The 22,038-nt window shown below is 45.3% G+C and overlaps 1 protein-coding gene across 1 annotated transcript; it reads left to right on the top strand.

Annotated features, from left to right (window-relative positions):
• The first annotated feature begins 10,100 nt into the window (after nt 1–10,100).
• Nucleotides 10,101–21,580, top strand: LOC123121964 (uncharacterized). The gene is made up of 8 exons (XM_044542067.1): nt 10,101–10,373; nt 10,879–11,298; nt 11,748–11,800; nt 11,945–12,352; nt 12,849–14,532; nt 15,027–15,115; nt 17,861–18,002; nt 20,729–21,580. The coding sequence occupies exons 1-8, from the start codon at nt 10,184–10,186 to the stop codon at nt 21,334–21,336; spliced, it is 3,594 nt and encodes a 1,197-aa protein (XP_044398002.1). The 5' UTR covers nt 10,101–10,183; the 3' UTR covers nt 21,337–21,580.
• The last annotated feature ends 458 nt before the right edge of the window (nt 21,581–22,038 follow it).

The following is a 22,038-nucleotide window of genomic DNA, read 5'->3' as shown; positions in this document are numbered from 1 at the left end:
GGGGTGCCCCCCTCTCGGTCCCAACCGGAAACATCCATGCCCCCTGACTGGATGACTGGCTTTAATCCAGGGCCATGGAACCATCATCACGGCCTCTCCTTTTGGTGTGTACCAGAAAAGCGGTTTGCAACTTACTAAACCATATTCCTTGCAGAAAACATGTGGTAGTACAGGGAAGGAAATGAGAGGAACTGGACCGATACGGTTTGACACTGAAGTCACATAGTCTGGCATAAGACTGGCATGCTACGACACTGCCATCTTACCCATCCTCATGCCAACACATGGCCATTCATACTCACATCCATCCACTTATGGATCATCGAACTCACTTACCTCATTATCGCATAAAATAACGTTCATCGATATGCTTCTCAACATGCCATAAAACTAACTAAATGCAAAACATGCCAAGACACTCATCATATCAAAAGTTCAAACATGCTTGCCTGGTTCAGAGTAGTCGGAGCCTAGCTCGGTGAAGTTCGCGGCTCCGTCACCTCCTTCAGTATCTACGGTATAAAGAAAATATATGCGCTATCGTAAATACCAAGGAGTGCACAGAAAGTATACCAAATAATTTTCAAATAAATATGATAAAAAACTAGACAAAATTTTAAAGAGAACAGAAAAAGAATCAATCAAAAATACTTTTCTGCTTAAAAGTTATAAGGGTTTTTGCCCAGGGACTCATTTGTAATGAAACAGAAGATTTCCAGGGGCTAGCTTATAAAAACAGAAAGCGCTTCGGTAGGAACTACGCCAGCCCAAAGGGAAAACGTACTTTGCCCGAAGGCGCTTCCAGAAAACGCTTCAACAGAGAGAGCAGAGAGGCTAATGGTGGGGTCCCACGCGTCAGGTTTGAATTTCAAAAAAAAAGGCAAACGGAGCTCGTCGGCGCCCGAGAGCCGCGGTGGTCACCGGCGGCGATCCATGGCGAGGCAGGGGGATCGGAGGGTACCTCCATGCTCAGGGCGCCATTCCGCGTCGGTTGGTGGTGGTGGTGGTCGCCGGCGAGTACCACGTCGACGGCGAGCTTTGCTCCGGCGGACGGCGGCTCGGGTGGTCGAGGGGCTCGTCGGAGAGGGCTGCAGAGGTCAAATTGAAGAGGGGGTTAGGCTCCTGGTAGCTAGAGAGGGTAACGGACGGGGTTTGGGCGCCGGAGATGGCCTCACCGGAGCGAATCGAGGTGGCGGCCGAGGCGGATCGGGGCGGCCGGAGTTGGGGGAGGAGACCTCCTCGAGGTCCTCCGAGTGGCCTGGCGTGGTGTTAGTGAGGAGTGGGGATGAGGCGTGCACGAGGGTGAGCTCGGGGGCCCTTTTTATAGGCAGCCCGAGGCGGTTGCCGTGAACGGGGATCTCCGGCGAGTGATTACGGCGGTGCCGGGGATGTGTAGGAGGATTAGGGGCTTGGGCATCGCCGTTGAGGTCCACCGGTCCCATTTAGGCGCTAAACGGGCTGGGACTTGGTGCTAAGGGTGAGCTCGACGGAACGGGGGTGGCGCGGCCCGTCGGCGGCAGGGAGCACGTTCCGTGCTTGCCGGGCCACGGCGACGGTGCCACGGGCGTGCGCTGGCACGGCAGGGACACGCGGAGAGCTAGGGGGTGTTGGGCGGCGCCGGGTGGCGTGGCGAGAGGGCTCGGGCCCTTGTTGGCCGCCACGGGAGGTGCAGCCACCGCAGAAGCTCCCAACGCCGGCGAGGCTCGCTGCTACCGACGCCAGGAATCGGCCAAGCGTGCGTGCGGGGTGCTGGCCAGGGAGAAGAGGCTGCGTGCAACGCGCCAGGGCGCACTGTGGCCGCGTGACCGAATCTGACGAAGGAAGAAAGATAACTGAATCTCTGAATTTACTGAATTTGCAAAGGAATAGTGCAGCTCAGGTGTTCGACAGAATGTTTTTGGCCTCTGGAGATTTTTCCTTGAGCTGATTTTTGGTGGAGTGGCTTCTCATTGCTCAAATAGGTTGCCTGAATTTTGGTGGAATTTTTGGAGGAGTGTAGATACGAATTTCATCAAATTTGGCAAATCTGGTCCAAACTTGCAGAGACTGAATTTTGAAAAATTTGAAAAGAGGAGGAGTGGATCAAGATGGTTCTGGGTTGTGGGTACAAAGGACTATCCAGGAGAGTTGGTTTGAGGTCAAAACTCAAATGAAAAAGAGTACTTGCTTTGAAAATCCCTCAGGCTCCAAATAATTTTCAGATTTGTTTTGAGAGGGAAAAATAATTAGAATAAAATCCAAAACTTGTTTGGATTAGTTGGGACAGAGAACTTAGGTTGATCACAAGGTGTAGGGGAGGTTTTGGAGGGGTTTTACCACATGGGCAAAAATGCCAAGTCAAGGGTGGTTCCAAGATATGAAAATCCCCAAATTTTCATAGAGTTTCATTTTTTAAAAAAAATGATTAAACTCCCAAAAATGAATTTTGAGAGGGAACCAATAGAGAAGAAGTTTCAAAAGATCAAAGACCAAAGTTTGAAAAAATAAAATCCTTGCCAAAGCAAAGGAAGTTTTTAAGTGGAAGGTTTTTCTGAAAAAGAAAAATTTTAAATGGCCTCTCCTCAAAAACCACAAAGTTTTTGATAAAAACCAAATAAAAAAATTTTGGAGTGTCACAATCAAGGTGTCGCACCGGTGACGTTGGAGATCATGACGATGCTTCGGTGATGGAGATCATGAGCACAAGATGATGATGGCCATACCATGCCACATATTTTGATTGCATGTGATGTTTATCCCTTACGCATCTTATTTTGCTTAGAATGTTGGTTATAAGATGATCCCTTACTAAATTTCAAGGTACAAGTGTTCTCCCTGAGTATGCACCATTGCAACAGTTCGTCGTGCCGAGACACCACGTGATGATCGGGTGTGGTAAGCTCTACGTTCACATACAACGGATGCAAACCAGTTTTGCACACGCAGAATACTCGGGTTAAACTTGACGAGCCTAGCATATGCAGATACGACCTCGAAACACTGAGACCGAAAGGTCGAGCGTGATTCATACAGTAGATATGATCAACATAGTGATGTTCACCATTGAAAACTACTCCATCTCACGTGATGATCGGACATGGTTTAGTTGATTTGGATCACGTGATCACTTAGATGATTAGAGGGATGTCTATCTAAGTGGGAGTTCTTAAGTAATATGATTAATTGAACTTTAATTTATCATGAACTTAGTACCTGATAGTATTTTGCATGTCTATGTTGTTGTAGATCAATGGCCCGTGCTACCGTTCCTTTGAATTTTAATGCGTTCCTAGAGAAAGCTAAGTTGAAAGATGATGGCAGCAACTACACGGACTGAGTCCGTAACTTGAGGATTATCCTCATTGCTGCACAGAAGAATTACGTCCTAGAAGCACCGCTAGGTGCCAGGCCTGCTGCAGATGCTACCGATGATGTTAAGAACGTCTGGCATAGCAAAGCTGATGACTACTCGATAGTTCAGTTTGCCATGCTTTACGGCTTAGATCGGGACTTCAAAGACGTTTCGAACGTCATGGAGCATATGAGATGTTCCAAGAGTTGAAGTTAATATTTCAAGCAAATGCCCGAGTTGAGAGATATGAAGTCTCCAACAAGTTCTACAGCTGCAAAATAGAGGAGAATAGTTCTGTCAGTGAACACATACTCAAAATATCTGGGTATCATAATCACTTGACTCAGCTAGGACTAGGAGTTGATCTTCCAGTTGATTGTTTCATTGACAGAGTTCTTCAATCACTGCCACCAAGCTATAAAGGCTTTGTGATGAACTATAATATGTAAGGGATGAACAAGACTGTTCCCGAGCTCTTCACGATGCTAAAGGTCGTGGAGGTAGAAATCAAAAAGGAGCATCAAGTGTTGATGGACAACAAGACCACTAGTTTCAATAAAAAGGGCAAAGGGAAGAAGGGGAACTTCAAGAAGAATGGCAAAAAGGTTGCTGCTCAAGAGAAGAAACCCAAGTCTGGACCTAAGCCTGAAACTGAGTGCTTCTACTGCGAAGGGACTGGTCACTGGAAGCGGAACTGCCCCAAGTATTTGGCGGACAAGAAGGATGGCAAAGTGAAAGGTATATTTGATATACATGTTACTGATGTGTACTTAACTAATGCTCGCAGTAGCGCCTGGGTATTTGATACTGGTTCTGTTGCTCATATTTGCAACTCGAAATAGGCGCTATGGATTAAGCGAAGATTGGCTAAGGACGAGGTGACGATGCGCGTGGGAAATGGTTCCAAAGTCGATGTGATCGCGGTCGGCACGCTACCTCTACATCTACCATCGGGATTAGTTTTAGACCTAAATAATTGTTATTTGGTGCCAACGTTGAGCATGAACATTATATCTGGATCTTGTTTGATGCGAGACGGTTATTCATTTAAATCAGAGAACAATGGTTGTTCTATTTATATGAGTAATATCTTTTATGGTCATGCACCCCCGCTGAGTGGTCTATTTTTGTTGAATCTCGATAGTAGTGATACACATATTCATAGTGTTGAAGCCAAAAGATTGAAGTTTAATAATGATAGTGCAACTTATTTGTGGCACTGCCGTTTGGGTCATATCGGTGTAAAGCGCATGAAGAAACTCCATACTGATGGACTTTTGGAATCACTTCATTATGGATCACTTGGTGCTTGCGAACCGTGCCTTATGGGCAAGATTACTAAAACTCTGTTCTATGGAACAATGGAACGAGCTACTAACTTGTTGGAAGTAATACATACCGATGTATGCGGTTCAATGAGTGTTGATGCTCGTGGTGGGTATCGTTATTTTCTTACCTTCACAGATGATTTGAGCAGATATGGTTATATCTACTTAATGAAGCATAAGTCTGAAACATTTGAAAAGTTCAAAGAATTTCAGAGTGAAGTGGAAAATCATCGTAACAAGAAAATAAATTTTCTACAATCTGATCGTGGAGGAGAATTTTTAAGTTACGAGTTTGGTCTTCATTTGAAATAACATGGGATAGTTTCACAACTAACACCACCTGGAACACCACAGCGAAATGGTGTGTCCGAATGTTGTAACCGCACTTTATTAGATACGGTGCGATCTATGATGTCTCTTACTGATTTACCACTATCCTTTTGGGGTTATGCTCTAGAGATGGATGCATTCACTTTAAATAGGGCACCATCAAAATCCGTTGAGACGACGCCTTATGAACTGTGGTTTGGCAAGAAACCAAAGTTGTCGTTTCTTAAAGTTTGGGGCTGCAATGCTTATGTGAAAAAGCTTCAACCTGATAAGCTCGAACCCAAATCAGAGAAGTGCGTTCATAGGATACCCAAAGGAAACTATTGGGTACACCTTCTATCATAGATCCGAAGGCAAAATCTTTGTTGCTAAGAATGGATCCTTTCTAGAGAAGGAGTTTCTCTCGAAAGAAGTGAGTGGGAGGAAAGTAGAACTTGATGAGGTAACTGTACCTTCTCCCTTATTGGAAAGTAGTTCATCACAGAAGTCAGTTTTAGTGATTCCTACACCAATTACTGAGGAAGCTAATGATGATGATCATGAAGTTTCAGATCAAGTTACTACCGAATCTCGTAGGTCTTCCAGAGTAAGATCCGCACCAGAGTGGTATGATGAACCTACGAACTATGAGGAAGCGATGATGAGCCCAGATTCCGGGAAATGGCTTGAGGCCATGAAATCTGAGATGGGATCCATGTATGAGAACAAAGTATGGACTTTGGTGGACTTTCTCGATGATAGGCAAGCCATAGAAAACAAATGGATCTTTAAGAAGAAGACCGACATGGACGATAATGTTATTATTTACAAAGCTTGACTTGTTGCAAAAGGTTTTTGACAAGTTCAAGGAGTTGACTACGATGAGACATTCTCACCCGTAGCGATGCTTAAGTGTGTCCGAATCATGTTAGCAATTGCTGCATTTTATGATTATGAAATTTTGCAAATGGATGTCAAAACTGCATTCCTGAATGGATTTCTGGAAGAAGAGTTGTATATGATGCAACCAGAAGGTTTTGTCGATCCAAAGGGTGCTAGCAAGGTGTGCAAGCTCCAGCGATCCATTTATGGACTAGTGCAAGCCTCTCGGAGTTGGAATAAACGCTTTGATAGTGTGATCAAAGCATATGGTTTTATACAGACTTTTAGAGAAGCCTGTATTTACAAGAAAGTGAGTGGGAGCTCTGTAGCATTTCTGATCTTATATGTAGATGTCATATTGTTGATTGGAAATGATATAGAATTTATGGATAACATAAAGGGATAGCTGAATAAGAGTTTTTCTATGGAAGACCTTGGAGAAGCTGCTTACATATTGGGCATCAAGATCTATAGAGATAGATCAAGACGCCTAATTGGACTTTCACAAAGCACATACCTTGATAAAGTTTTGAAGAAGTTCAAAATGGATCAGTCAAAGAAAGGGTTCTTGCCTGTGTTATAAGGTGTGAAGTTGAGTCAGACTCAAAGCCCAACCACCGCAGAAGATAGAGAGAAAATGAAAGTCATTCCCTATGCTTCAGCCATAGGTTCTATCATGTATGCAATGCTGTGTACCAGACCTGATGTATGTCTTGCTATAAGCATAGCGGGGAGGTACCAAAGTAATCCCGGAGTGGAGCACTAGACAACAGTCAAGAACATCCTGAAATACTTGAAAAGGACTAAGAATATGTTTCTCGTTTATGGAGGTGAAAAAGAGCTCGTCGTAAACGATTACGTTGATGCAAGCTTTGACACTGATCTGGATGACTCTAAGTCGCAAACCGGATACGTATTTTTATTGAATGGAGGAGCTGTCAGTTGGTGCAGTTCCAAGCAGAGCATCGTGGCGGGATCTACGTGTGAAGCGGAGTACATTGCTGCTTCGAAAGCAGCAAATGAAGGAGTTTGGATGAAGGAGTTAATATCCGATCTAGGTATCATACCTAGTGCATCGGGTCCAATGAAAATCTTTTGTGACAGTACTGGTGCAATTGCCTTGGCAAAGGAATCTAGATTTCACAAGAGAACCAAGCACATCAAGAGAAGCTTAAATTCCATCCGTCATCAAGTGTCGGAAGGGGACATAGAGATTTGCAAGATACACACGGATCTGAATGTTACAGACCCGTTGACTAAGCCTCTCTAGCTCACGAGCAAAACATGATCAACACCACAGCTCCATGGGTGTTAGAATCATTACTATGTAATCTAGATTATTGACTCTAGTACAAGTGGGAGACTGAAAGAAATATGCCCTAGAGGCAATAATAAAGTTATTATTTATTTCCTTAATTCATGGTAAATGTTTATTATTCATGCTAGAATTGTATTAACCGAAAACTTAGTACATGTGTGAATACATAGCCAAAACCTATAGTCCCTAGTATGCCTCTACTTGACTAGCTCGTTAATCAAAGATGGTTATGTTTCCTAACCATAGACATGTGTTGTCATTTGATGAACGGGATCACATCATTAGGAGAATGATGTGATGGACATGACCCATCCGTTAGCTTAGCATTATGATCGTGTTAGTTTCATTGCTACTGCTTTCTTCATGACTTATACAAGTTCCTCAGACTCTGAGATTATGCAACTCCCGAATACCGCATGAACACTTTGTGTGCTACCAAACATCACAAAGTAAAAGGGTGATTATAAAGGTGCTCTATAGGTGTCTCCGAAGGTGTTTGTTGGGTTGGCATAGATCGAGATTAGGATTTGTCACTCCGTGTTTCGGAGAGGTATCTTTGGGCCCTCTCGGTAATACTCATCACTATAAGCCTTGCAAGCAATGTGACTAATGAGTTAGTTGTGGGATGAAGTATTACAGAATGAGTAAAGAGACTTGCCGGCAACGAGATTGAACTAGGTATTGAGATACCAACGATCGAATCTCGGGCAAGTAACATACCGATGACAAAGGGAACAACGTATGTTGTTATGCGGTTTGATCGATAAAGATCTTCATAGAATATGTAGGAACCAATATGAGCATCCAAGTTCCGCTATTGGTTATTCACCGGAGACGTGTCTCGGTCATGTCTACATAGTTCTCGAACCCGTAGGGTCCGCACGCTTAACGTTCAATGACGATTGGTATTACGAGTTTATGTGTTTTGATGTACCGAAGGTAGTTCAGAGTTCCGGATGTGATCACGGACATGACGATGAGTCTCGAAATGGCCGAGACATGAAGATTGATATATTGGACGACTATGTTTGGACATCGGAATGGTTCCGGATGAGTTCGGCATTTACCGGAGTACCGGGGGGTTACCGGACCCCCCCGGGGAGTGTATGGGCCTTAGTGGGAGAGAGGAGGAGGTGGCCAAGGAGCCCCCCCAAGCCCAATCCGAATTGGGTGGGGGGTCGGCCCCCCTTTCCTTCCTCCCTCTCTCCTCCTTCCTTCCTCTTCTACTCCAACTATGGAAAAGGGGGAATCCTACTCCCGGTGGGAGTAGGACTCCCCTAGGGTGCGCCATAAAGAGGGCCGGCCGCTCCCTCATCCACTCCTTTATATACGAGGAAGGGGGCACCCCATAGACACACAAGTTGACAATTGTTTAGCCGTGTGCGGTGCCCCCCTCCATATTTACACACCTCGGTCATATCGTCGTAGTGCTTAGGCGAAGCCCTGCGCCGGTAACTTCATCATCACCGTCACCACGCCGTCGTGCTGACGAAACTCTCCCTCGGCCTCAACTGGATCAAGAGTACGAGGGACGTCTCTGAGCTGAACGTCTGCTGAACGCGAAGGTGCTGTACGTTTGGTGCTTGGATCGGTTGGATCGTGAAGACGTTTGACTACATCAACCGCATTAACTAAACGCTTCTGCTTTCGGTCTACGAGGGTACGTGGACACACTCTCCCCTCTCGTTGCTATGCATCACATAGATAGATCTTGCGTGATCGTAGGATTTTTTTTTGAAATTATCGCGTTACCCAACAAATGGTGGTACCGGGAGGAAGGTGAGGTAGGGGGTTGCAAGGGTAGCACGCCATGAGGTCTGGTGCGTAGGCGTCAGGTGGAGCAGAGCTTGTGGGGGACCAGAGGAAGGCGAGGGGGCTGGGTTTTTTTAGTAGATATATTGTGCTGAATAACTGTTGACTGCTTGACCCGATATATCTGGCTGATTGTTTTCTTGCTGTAACAGAACCTGGAGATATGATTGTATCCAAAACATGTGCGACATCTGGTTTTGTTGTTACACGAGATCCTGGTGTGCCCAACTCCTAAGCATTTACCGCAGAAATATAGCGATTAGGTAAATGGGGCATAGACATTCCACATTCCACTGCGTTGGGCTGCAATATAGTGTTAGATGTGCCTGACCCATTAAGAGGCCTTGCATTCGAGACCAAATTTGAAATGCCGTTGGGCTTAGTCATCGGTGATCCGTTATGCATGGGGATCTCCGGTTGATGTGCAACAGACGCCCGTGTTACACGATCGTAGCTTTGGACAGGTTGATTAGATCTCATAGGAACTGAATTGGCACCAGTTAATACGTGTGCAACATGCGAATCAGATGATGGATCATTGTGGCCATGTTCATGGGAGGGCATCTGCTCATGAATGTGTTGGTATACTCGACGAATGGGTATAGGTTGCGAAGACATACCTTTCTTGCGTGTGACGGTGGTCCATTCATTATCCTGTTCATAATACCATAGCTTCTATTCATATAACCAATTTGGACCAGCCCCACTCCATAAGCGGATCCATTCATCGGTGAGACTTTGGCAATTCGTGATGGTGTTATCTTTGCTACTCTACGGGGTTTTTCACATGTGATAATGGAGACAGACTGCCTGGAGGTCGTCCACCTCTGGAACACTCGCCACGATAGTCTTTCTATAGTGGCACCGTTATTGTTAGAAATTGAAGAGCTAGCTTCCTCTTTTTCTTCTTTTGTTATTCAACATGTAAACAGATCAGCCAATGTGCCGGCCCATCTTTGCGCGAAGCATGCTTGCTCGTTGATGGTCACCGAAAGTTGGACTGGTTCTAGATCTACCTTCCTACTCACCAGCCTGTTGGCTGATGATGCTAGGAGCTCTTTTGTTGAATAAAGGCTCTCAGTTGATCCCCAAAAAAAAAAAATTTATCATACGCTCGGTGTCGCCAAACTTCCTCCTCCCCCTTTCAAAGAAAAAAAGAAAAATCCTCTTGCCGGCCGCGAGGAGCGGAGGACGGCGGCCTCCATGCGCCGTCTTTTCGCTGCGGCATGGCCGCACCTCCTTATCTCCTTCCTCCTCGTCGCGCCACAGTCAAAGGCGGCGTCGAGCTTCGGCGCCACCGCTGGCCGCCCAGAGTGGCAGGTCTTGACTAGGGCCAACTTCTCCTCCCAGATCCGGCTCCACCCCCACATCCTCCTCGTCGTCACCATGCCATGTGAGCCCTCCGACCTATCCTGTCTAGCTGAAAGCTCTGGTTTCTGACTGCATGAGTAGTTGCCAAGGTCAAGTTGTTGAATCAAACAGTCGGGAAATTTCTGTCCATGTTGCATTCGAAATCTAGGAAGTTCTGAAGAAGGATAAGTAAGCAATCACTAAAATCCATTGCGCCAACGAAGTACTTGATGCAGCCGATATGGCAAGGCAAACTGTGCGATTTCTTACTCCTAAACACTGCACGATGACACGATCCTGGACAATTTTAAGCAGTCTGTCTGTTTATTTTTTATCTGACCAAATTGACTTGGAGCCGCTTCTTAAACTACGATGAATTTTCCACAATTTCACGTTTTCGACATTATTATGTCCAAATACGTACAAGGTTTGTTCCATAGCCATTACCATGCATTGGGGTAAGCACCACATGCTCCAGAAAATGAGAATGTGTGCATGAGATTGAGACCCAACTCATTGTAACTGTTATTTCTTATGATCATTTATAGGGTATGGTGAGTCAAGATCACTGATGGCGGAAATACAGCAGCTGGTCGCAACCGAGGAGATGGAGCTAGGTCGCCTTAAGTTGATGGTCGTGTACAGAAATTCTGAGAAGTTGCTGTCGGATGCTATTGGCGCAACTGAAGGAACAAAGTTCATATACTACCAACAATCCATACAGTTCAAATATCAAGGAAAGCTTCGTGCACGTGATATATTGTATTCAGTACGACATATCATGTCACTTAAGCATGAGGAGGCCCCTTTTGTGGCTTTGCATACAAAAGATGATGTGGAGGAGTTTATTCAATCAACTGACAAAGCTGTACTTCTGTCTGAGTTCTGTGGTTGGTTTACTCGATTGGCTAGTGGCAGAAGCAACAGAAGCAGTGGGGTCACTCCATCAAAAACTCACGCAGAGAATGGTTAGTCAACTCTGTGTCATCTGTCCTCTATTCATCCAACATTTTGTATTGTTTTCTGCTTTGTGACGAGGCACTTGTTAAAATTGAGGTTGGTTACTATGATTCATGAATAGCTCTTTGTCTCTCTCCCTTTCTCTCAAAGCGAGCATGCATTTTTTTAGAACTTTACGGGAAGAAACACCTTAAATTTAGGTTTCCATCTTGACCAACGTTAATGATTAATAAATGGTTCAAGATCTCACAAGAACATATGGTGTAAGTTGGTAAAATATCCATAATCGGAAACTCAGGATGACATAGTTTTAGGTGGTCTGCCTTATTCTTTCAAACTTATCTACCTTAATCCTTCTATTTCATGTTCCATGATCATCATAGAACTTCTGAATGGATGATAAATCATGTCAACTCGATTCTGACATTTGGATGCTATACTCATTGATATCATACAGTTGACGTTTCTGGGAAGACAGTGACCAGACAATCAGATGGGCGTCTAGAGCTTGTAAGTTTAGCAAAGAAAGTCACATTTATCTCTGGTTAATATTCCTGATATATTTTTTTGAGAGAACTCCTGTCTGTCTGAACTATGACGGTTGAGCATATATGACAGGTCCCTGAAAATGTACTTATTTGAGATGACAAACAGGTTATAGAAGATGATGAACTGACCTTTGGAGGTGGGAGTCAGCTTACTGGTTCTACTTGGAAAGGTGGATTTACCACAGCAAATCAAAGCGTCTCAGATCAAATTACAATATCAACTGATGAAAATAGTAAGTTGTGCACAGTGCAAAAGTTCCAACAGTTTGAAAGCTTCTATGCAAAGCTTACTGCCCTGTCAAGAGAACACTTTCTTCCTCCGGAGAAAGTTAGATTTGGCCTTGTAACTGAAAAATTGCCATTATCTTCATTGGATATTGCCAATGCAAGCAATTCAGAGACATGGTTCCTCAGTGTTCATTATCTGGGATGCACATCTTGTTCAGTTATAGCAAAAGAGGAGGATGACCTAAGAAGCCTGCTGCAATCCTATCATAATCTTGACGTTAAAGAGGTCAGTGAAAGTCCGTTTCATGTACGTTATAAATTTACCAAAAGAACATGACAAAATATTACTCTGAGACGAAGATAGCTATTCTCTCCATGCATTCTCGGTGTGATTCTCAATTAGTAGTAGGTAATAAAGGAGGAGAATGCATGTCAGAATCATGTGTTTGTTGTATTCTTGTTACTTTGCATATATCTCCTTTGTTTATCTATTCTTACCAATCAAATCCTTTGAACCAGGTTCTATTTTATTGCAAATATATCTCACAAAAAATGTTCTTAAGCTAAAGATAAAGAGAACAATCCAGTTTATTCATAATTAATAGTAAGAGTATGTAATTTGTTGATCTCTATACAGAATATCTTGTTTTATCTGGTAAAAAGGCATTGTCTTTTATGAATTTCTGCTACATTATTTTTCTCATGGCCTATCCAAATATCCAATGCTTCTAATTTTACATGCATCATGCCATGACGTTTGGAGTTACATGTTATATTTGTAGATTGATACTGATGCGAGTGGCGGCGAGGTTACCTTTCCTGCAAATAGGCCCTCAGCTATTCTATTTATCGATAGATTATCTGATTCCTTAAAAATTAGAGATGAAAGCAAGTTATCTCTCAAGTTACTACGGGAGTATGCTCAGAAAAATTATCCACCTTATGTCATTTCTGGTGATCTAACTAGTGGTAACTCCAGAATGCGCACAAAAGCGGATCCTTCTGCACTGAGCACAAGTAAGTCAGATGGCCACTCTGGGACAGCTAGGTTGCATGATTTGGCCTCGAAGTATATGGATTTAGGGGAGAAAATGTCAGTAATGGTTGTTAGAGATGGGGAAAGTATTTCATACAGAAGTGCTAGCGAAGGTAGTACTAACAGTCCTTTATATGAAATTCTAACAAAACTGATTCACAAAACAAGATCAGCACATAGGTCAAAGAAAACAAGGATAAGTTTTGTAGCAAAAGATGATGATCTAAAGTTGCTGTCTGACGATCCTGAAGTCCAAGTGGTGGATTCCGTGTCAATTCAAGAAAGTCAAAGAATGGATGATTTATTTGCCAGCTCAGACAGTGTCAATGATGGTATCGCTGAAGTTTCTGTGCATGAAAACAACAAGGCAACAAAAGTTGAATATATTGATGATGGACAAACACCGAGTATACTTGAGAAAACTCCTGCACACCACTGTGGTATCAATGATAATGATCTTCATTGTAGTGAGACAGAAATGGAGGAACAACAAGCCGTCGAGGCCTCTGATGTAAGCCCTGATCTTCAGGAAGAAGCCTCCATTGATGTGCATAGCAGCAATGAAGTTCATGGCAAGTTACAAAAGAACAGAGATGAGAAAATTGTTACAGAAGTTCTGGACATTTTGGAACCTGATGGCAGAAAAGCGAACTCTAACAAAGAGAAATCAGGATCGCCAAATCAGCAAGATGTATTTTCAGTCCTGAGTCAAGAATCTGAAAGAATTGAAAATTTCATTTCTGAGGATGATTTGTTTAATATAGATGAAGGATCAGAAAAAAGTGACAGCAAATATTCTCCACGTGCAACATTTAGCTCTTCCAGCATCCTTGTAAGTGACAACACTGAATATACGGAGCAGGTAACTTCAAGTATATCAGATAACCACTTTGTTGGTTCATTCTTCTTTTCTGATGGTGGTCATAGGCTTCTGAGAACTTTAACTGGTGGATCAAGAATGCCATCCCTGGTAATAATTGATCCAGTTCAACAAAAGCATTATGTCTTTCCTCAGGAAAGTGAATTTAGCTACCCTTCCTTGGCAATTTTTTTTGATAGTTTTGTGAATCGAAGTCTTTCTCCGTATTATCGTTCAGCCTCATCTGTCGTAAGTTCAAAGGAGCTTCCAAGGCCGCCTTTGGTCAATCAAGATTTCCATGAGGCAAATTCTATCCCTCTGTTGACAGCAAGTAGTTTTTGTCGCTTGGTCTTTGGATTTGAAGGTTGTGATTCAAAAAATGAAACGCCATTTTTGAATACTGCAACTCTTGGTGTTGCTTGGAAGAAGGATGTGCTGGTGTTGTTCAGCAACTCTTGGTGTGGGTTTTGCCAGAGAACAGAGCTTGTTGTCCGTGAATTGCACCGATCATTCAAAAGTTATATGAGTTTGAATTCTCAGTTTGCGAAGGCTCAAGGTTTGCAGACCGAAGGTACTAACCTGAACCTATCAGTTGAAAGCGGAGAACCTACATTGCCCCTTTGTCTTTTGAACTGTGCAAACATTTCCTTCTATCTCAGTGCACTTACTTTTTGGGATGTAATGCTAGTCATTCTCTACATATATCCATTTATGCTGGTGACTAGAAAATATAATCTTATCTTAGGCTCCTAGGTGTTATGAATCATACCTCACAGAGTTAAAAGCAAGAAAAGACTGGAATTGTCCTGCACAATTTGCATTTTCTATAACGAAAGTAATGCCTTAACCCAGTGGACCATGATGCTTTATGACTTCTTTTTAAGGACACTAATACAAGGTACAACTTATAAAGCAGACTGGCAAAGTATATGAACATTAATGGAACACCATTGTACAGAAAACATTTTATTATAGCCGGTTCATTGCTAAGAATGTATCTTTATTACTTACATTTCAAATGCTATTTATTTATTGTCACAAAAAAGATCATTATATTGTATGCAGAGAATGGCGGAGACTTGGGCCTTCCAACTATTTACATGATGGACTGCACAGCAAACGATTGCCATCATTTACTAAAATCAGCAGGCAAGGTAGTAATGAATAACCGATTGCATATTCTGTCTATTTAACTTTTCCAAGTTTACAAAAAGAACTCTCTTATGAGCCCAGTTTTTTGTCGTAAGGTAAAAACACAGCCCTATTTTTAGCGCCGGTAATGAGTTCTCCGCATTGTGTTACCATGCTTTGGCTTGGAATATGTTGTATTAGCTAGTAGTCTAGAGTATGGGGAGCATGGTGCTTAGTAAATTCTTTAAACTGTTAGTTAGTTAGCTAGAGTAGTAGCACTGTTGCACACTTAGTGAAGGCATCCAGCCAGGGCATGTGCTCAAGTTGAAGAGAATAGGTGACCTCATAGCTTGTCATAAAGGTGCTTGCTGTTATGGCGCTGCTAGAAGGAGGGCGTGAGAGGGCCGGCCGGGGGCCTTTCTACCCACGTCCGGGCAAGAGGGAAGGGATTTCCTTCTTAATTCTTGCTTGATTAGATTGATCCATCTCCTCTCTTTATATAGAGAGGTTTACTTGACTCCCAAGCAAGGCTTACTTAACCCCTAAGCAAGCGACCCTTATCTCTAATTAACCCTAAGACTAATGGGCCCATTAGGTCCATTACGTACTCTAACACTACACCCCACCTGGACATGCAGCTTGTCCTCGAGCTGCAGCCTAACCAACTTATAATCATGACTAGACGCAACACAAACCTAACACCAAAAAACAAGCCTTTTACATCTTGGCTTGTGTTATACTCTCAACCTGAAATAGACTAGGACGCTTTATTTTGGACGTGCACGTGTACAACCACCTGGATCCCATGGACACCACCTGGACAAAAGGACTGCATGTGTATGGCTGTTGGTCTGCACCGCACATGGAAGAGTGGAGGGCTTGCGATGGAGAATGACAAGGAGGGGTGCGCCCCCCAACCGCCGATGTCGCAGACTTTGAGGCGCTGCCCACGGGGAAAACAGCATGCCAGCCGCCCGTGGGGGAAACTGCATGCCCAAGATCCCCGACGCAGCGGACGAGATCGAGGTCCTTTGCACAGCGAAGGGCAACTTGGAGGAGCGGCAGCTGCAGACCACGCATCTCCCGCACACGCCGACGCGCTAGGAGGCCGCGCGCAGCAGCCTGCAGCCTCACCGCCGCCGACACGTGGCGGGTAGCGATCCAAGACGGAAGCGGTGACGGCGATGGCAGGGACTTGATCTGCTGGATGTGGACGCCTTGGGATGGCGGCGGCGCTGATGGGAACGAGGTCGTCGCACTCCCGTCGTAGGGCATCCCATACTGGGCGGCGGAGCTGACCGGCGGCTGCTGAGCTGTCGCGTCAGGCAGCGGCAGCGGCTGCTGCGGCGGAGCGCCGGGCACGGCGGAGGCCGCCAGGAGCGGCGGCTGCCACTGCAGCCAGGGCTGGGCGGTGGTGGCGATGGATGGCGGCTGCAGCGACCCGACGAGCGCGGCGAAGGCCGCCTGGTGCGGCGGCTGCCACGGCAGCCACGGCGGCGCGGGGGCGACGATGGGTGGCGCAACCGGGTGCGGCCCGTAGGACCCGGCCAAGAACAGGTGGATCTCCTGGACCGCCTGGGTTAGGTCCCGCAGCACCCCGGACACCTCCTCCCAGGTGAGGACGGTGGGGGCGGGCGCGACAGAGGATCCTGGCGCGGGCAGGAGCGGAGTGACGGTCGTGGTGGTCGCCGAAGGCGACAAGGTGACCAGCAGCGGAAGAGACGGGCTTGGCGGCGGTGAAGCCATGATCGAACCGAAGCTAGCTGATACCAAATTGTTATGGCGCTGCTAGAAGGAGGGCGCGAGAGGGCCGGCCGGGGGCCTTTCTACCCACGGCCGGGCAAGAGGGAAGGGATTTCCTTCTTAATTCTTGCTTGATTAGATTGATACATCTCCTCTCTTTATATAGAGCGGTTTACTTGACTCCCAAGCAAGGCTTACTTAACCCCTAAGCAAGCGACCCTTATCTCTAATTAACCCTAAGACTAATGGGCCCATTAGGTCCATTACGTACTCTAACACTTGCACTGGTAATAATCATGCAGAAAGTACATTAGCTTCTGGTCTGTCTGAAAAGACCTCGTCATTCAACCATTAGATTCACTCTGATATCTACAGTTCTGTTAAGCAGCGGTGTGAGCTGTAACTAAAATACAGAGATGGCCAATCTAATTAGCATATTTTGTAATCTACATATGATAGGTCCAACTTGGCATTTGGTTCGTGCAAAATTCAAATCTTCCTTTCTGGCCCATACTCCAATCCCTTTTGAAAGAGCTAGATGAAATAATGGGATATTTTAACTCCCTCCGCCTGTTCAGTTTATGGACATAATGTTGTTAGCAGAATGCTGACCAGGAATTTCAATTCATTTAACACAAGACAACTGTTCTGTATTAAAATGTTTGAATACATTTTTTTTGCGGTACTAGATTTCCACTGGTATGTCCAAACCCATAGCACCAGGCAACAATCAAATAAAGATTAGCTACGAAAACAGAGCTAGAGATCGGTTTAGCCTCCCCCCCCCCCCTGCTACCTTTGCAATGATCCAGATCATTACAATATCACACCCAACATTCCTCAGAGTTCCATAGGTATGTTATATGGCTATCGGTGTTTTTTCAACAACCCAGGTTTAAGTGGATATTTTAGGAAACCTTTTCCCGTCAAGCCCGCTTGAATTGTTGCCTTGCATGACATGGCCATTTTTTTTGGTATTGAGTGCTTACTTGACTAATATTGATATAATTTCCATATGCTCACAGGAGGAGCTTTATCCTACGGTGTTGCTTTTCCCGGCAGAGAACAAAAGCGCAATATCATATGGAGGAGGAATTTCTGTGGGTAATTTAATTGAATTTTTGGAGTCGCATGCGAGCAATTCTCGCCATATGTCGGAATATAAAGGTTGGTGCAAAAGCAGCGTCTACTCGTACGTAAGAATTTGGGATCCGCGAAGTACTGTAATCTATGTTTGTCTACTGTTCACAAGAGTTTTCACCCTCCTGTGTTCATTTGCTGTCCAAGCATACAACTGCAGAAGTGCAGATTACTAATATCTTTGAGCATCTCTAGCTGATCCCTTATATCATGGTACCGGAAAACCACTACAAAGGAAACCCAAAACTGTATCACGATACCGCACAGGCTGCGGTAGAACAGATACCACAAATTTCTACAGTAAAAAACGAATATTCCGTCCATCGGTGTTTTTTTTTTCCTTTTTTTCCATGGTCATCTTCTTCCCAAAATCACCCGCATAAGCAGCCATCCCCAGCCGCTACTGCTTCCGCCGCTCCGCGACGACCGCTTGCGCCGAAGAGCCAAGTCCCCGGGCGGCCGCCTCGCTGCCCATCGTGTTGAGCTAGCTGCAAGAGTACGACGAACTTCTGCTGGCCATCTGGGGGCGCGCTGGTCGTGCAGTAAAGAGTGCAAGGACGCGCGGCGAGGGGCGCGATGTCCGTGAGGCCCCGGCTGCGACCTCAAGCCCGCATCCATGGTGGAGTTGCCGCAGCCACCCGAGAGCTCGAGGGGCATGATGGCCGTTGAGAATGAGGTGAGGAAGGGCGGGGAACGTCAGCCGGCTAGTCGGCGGCGGCGGGGACGGCTGGAATCAGGAGCTAGCGGCGGCGGCGGTGGCAGTTGACGTGAAACTTTCCTCCCACCTACCGTCCTTTTTGCTTAAGGTGAACTGAAAATTTTGCCCCGAATCCTGAACATATGAGGTATTGGAGGCTCATTTTAAGGTTTCCCTCAAAAAAAAAAAAAACATCCGGGCGTAGACACGGACACGGCGACTACGCATACGGGGACACAAGATACGGCATTTTCGAAAAACAGCCATTCGTGGATACGGCAAGTATATATATAAAAAAATGCCATGTAATATACATAGAGTTAAAAATAAGAACGGTACATCAAATGGCAAATGCTATTAGTCTATTAGAGAGTAGAGACCAGGCTGCCTTTCACTCTCACCCACAGACAATTGGCACAGGCAATGGCGCTCCCAAACGCCATGCTCCTTGACAGCTGTTCGGGATATCACCATCTCGGTCGGGTGCCGAGTAGGGATTAATCGACAAATCGACCATGTAACTGAATTTATCGGTAACTCATTTATTGGTAGGTTAACTAGAGCCATATCTATATATCCTAGGCCATATAGCACCATTTAACGTACTACACCATTCAATGTACTAAATTTCTAAATATGCAATCCTACGCTACATAACAACAAGGAGAAGTTTTACGGTGTTAAGTTGAGGGTGTGAGTTGCACATGAGGTCCAAAAGATCTTTGGTCTCGAGTCTTTGAGCAATGCCTTTGCTCCCATGTTGTTGGAAGCGTTATCCGTGACTACTTGCACAACATTATCAGCACCTACAAAGCAATGAATGATACCAGCAATGAGTGAAAGAATATTGATGCAAAGCAATGAAAGAAACAATGGGAGTAATGCAGTAGTTAAGATTCAGCTTCATACCAAGTTTTGCAATGCATTCATCCACATACTTGAAGATGTATAGACTCGTGTGTGCATCAGTTGATGCCTCTTTTGATTCAAGAAAGTCAGTCCCCAATTTGCAATGCACACACAAGTTCATTATGATCCTTTTCTTGTCCGTCCATGTGTCGGTTATGATCGGCGACGAGTCCTTGCATTGCTTGGTGGTCGAGGTGGCGCCGGCGACTGCTCATCCGTGAGCGGGAGAGGAGAGGACGCGTGGGGGCCCCAATTTCCCTAACCCTAGATGCGGGCGCGGCTGTGAGATGCGGACGGGGTGGATATTTTGGGCTCTAAATAGGCCAAAGTGGCAGCCTAGTTAATCGCTGCGGGCCGATTTCTCCTTCTGACAGCCGATAAATCGGTCTGACAGCCCGATTAACTGGCTGGTCGAGAAACCAGCGCTCAGGGGTTTTTCGTACCGGGCACCCTCCGAGTAGCAGTTAACTCGCCCGGCCGATTTGGAACAATTTGACAGCAAGCAACAATCAAAACAGCAACACCAGCATTCAAGTGAGCGGCAGCTCAACAGCAAACAACAATGGCATGGGCACATGGGGAAGGAAGCAGCAGCAACTCAGCATCAAGAAATTGAGGAAATATATGAAGAGGTTGAGGAGAGGCTGCTGGGTTACCCGCTCGAGCGTGGTTGCCGTCGGGAGGCCGAGTCCAGGCGGCAGTAGCGTCGAGTCCAGGCAGCGGTGGCGCGTTCGTTGGAGCGTGGAGCAGTGTTACTTTTGTGGCGCTGTATTTGGCCGAGACTATTATTGGGCTTCCCGTGTCCCTAACGCCGTGAACTTTTTTTTTCTAATTCGGAAATCAGGGGATACTGGGGCATACACGAATCCTGGCGTATCCAGCCGTATCGCCGTGTCCCGCCGAACTAACGGCAATTCGGCTGTTTTGGCCGTGTCCATGCTTTGTAGAGTGCCACAACAAGAAAGTTCTGCTCAAACAAAATTTGAGGGAACATTGCCTATAATGTATTACTTGACTGTTTCACAGCTGACTCATGCATCCCCAACTATCACACCAAAGATAATAAGAAAGTTATTATGAATGTATTGCTTGGTAATGTTGTGGTATATAATAAACATTCTAAACCCTTGCTCTTTCTGGCAAACAGGATTTCTGCGAAAGAAGAGGATGGTAATGCAACATGAAGCACCACAGACGGTCCGGTTTTACATGAAGGACAAGAGCGGCAGCAGTGTTGGTTCCGATCTGCCAAGTCAACCTGAAAAGCGCAAGGTGCATATTGTCACGGGGTCCATCCTCGACGCCACCGAAAAGCTTGGTGCCGCAGTTCCATTCGATAATGCTCGAGTGCTCATCGTATCGGCTGATTCTCACGAGGGATTTCATGGACTAATCATCAACAAAAGGTTAAGCTGGGATGCCTTAAAGAACCTGGACAGCTCCCTGGAGCCTATCAAACTTGCCCCTCTCTTCTACGGCGGACCTGTTGTGGTGCAGGGTTACCACCTTGTGAGTTTGTCCAGAGCCGCCCTGGAGGGGTACACGCAAGTCATACCCGACCTCTATTATGGAAACATAATTGCTACAAGCCAGGTAATTGCGGGGATCAGGGCGGGCGAGCAATCTGCCGAGGACCTGTGGTTTTTCCTCGGCTACGCTGGTTGGGGTTACAGCCAACTGTTTGACGAGCTATCTGAAGGAGCGTGGCATGTTAGTGCAGGGCCGATCAGGCACTTGGACTGGCCGGACAGTTAGAAGATTCCTTTTTAGTCCGTTTTGCACATATCTGCTGACACTCCAATATGGCATCATACTGCAGTTTCTCCTGGATCAGTAGGTCATTCAGAGGCATAGTGAGTTAGTGACATTGTGTTTTAACGCCCGTGTCGAGGCTAAAGAAATTTTTGATATATTCCTGGTTGTTTTGAGCTAAATTAGTTTCGGCACATTGGTGCACAGTTAGTTGGATGGATAAGGGAAAGCATTGCATTTATGATTTTGTAGATCATACTCTTGTTTGGAATTTAGAAGTTTGCTATTTATGCCATGCCAGCAATCTCTAGCAAAACAAATACTGTAGCATGGAAAGCATCAGTGGCATGCTGTTAATTTTAGGCACACGTCCAGCAGAGCTGCCCTTCAGCAGAGGTAGGTAGTAGACGAGAAGGCCCCGTTCGTGATGGTTTTATCCGCACGCCAATTTCTCCACTGATGATTTACTTCCCCCTAGTTACTGCTGTTTGTCTTCTTGAAGTCAGGTCGGGATTCAAGTAGTACTCCCTCTATCCCAAAATAAATGACTCAACTTTGTACTAACTTCAGTACAAAGTTGAGTCACTTATTTTGTGATGGAGGGAGTATAAAACAAGACCGTTTTAAGATAGCACAAGATCAAGCTAAAGAGAGGTAAAGAGAACTCAAGACAAGATGAGTACACAAAGATGATCAAATATTGGT

This window comes from Triticum aestivum, chromosome 1B (assembly GCF_018294505.1).
Source record: "Triticum aestivum cultivar Chinese Spring chromosome 1B, IWGSC CS RefSeq v2.1, whole genome shotgun sequence".
Classification (NCBI taxonomy): domain Eukaryota; kingdom Viridiplantae; phylum Streptophyta; class Magnoliopsida; order Poales; family Poaceae; genus Triticum; species Triticum aestivum.
This window is presented reverse-complemented; position numbering and strand designations above follow the sequence as displayed.

Excerpts from the sequence above, each read along its gene's own strand:
- LOC123121964 (XM_044542067.1), top strand. The coding sequence starts at position 10,184 with ATGCGCCGTCTTTTCGCTGCGGCATGGCCGCACCTCCTTATCTCCTTC. Across the intron at positions 10,374-10,878 it reads CCTCGTCGTCACCATGCCAT|GGTATGGTGAGTCAAGATCA; the intron begins GTGAGCCCTCCG and ends GATCATTTATAG. Across the intron at positions 15,116-17,860 it reads TACTAAAATCAGCAGGCAAG|GAGGAGCTTTATCCTACGGT; the intron begins GTAGTAATGAAT and ends ATATGCTCACAG.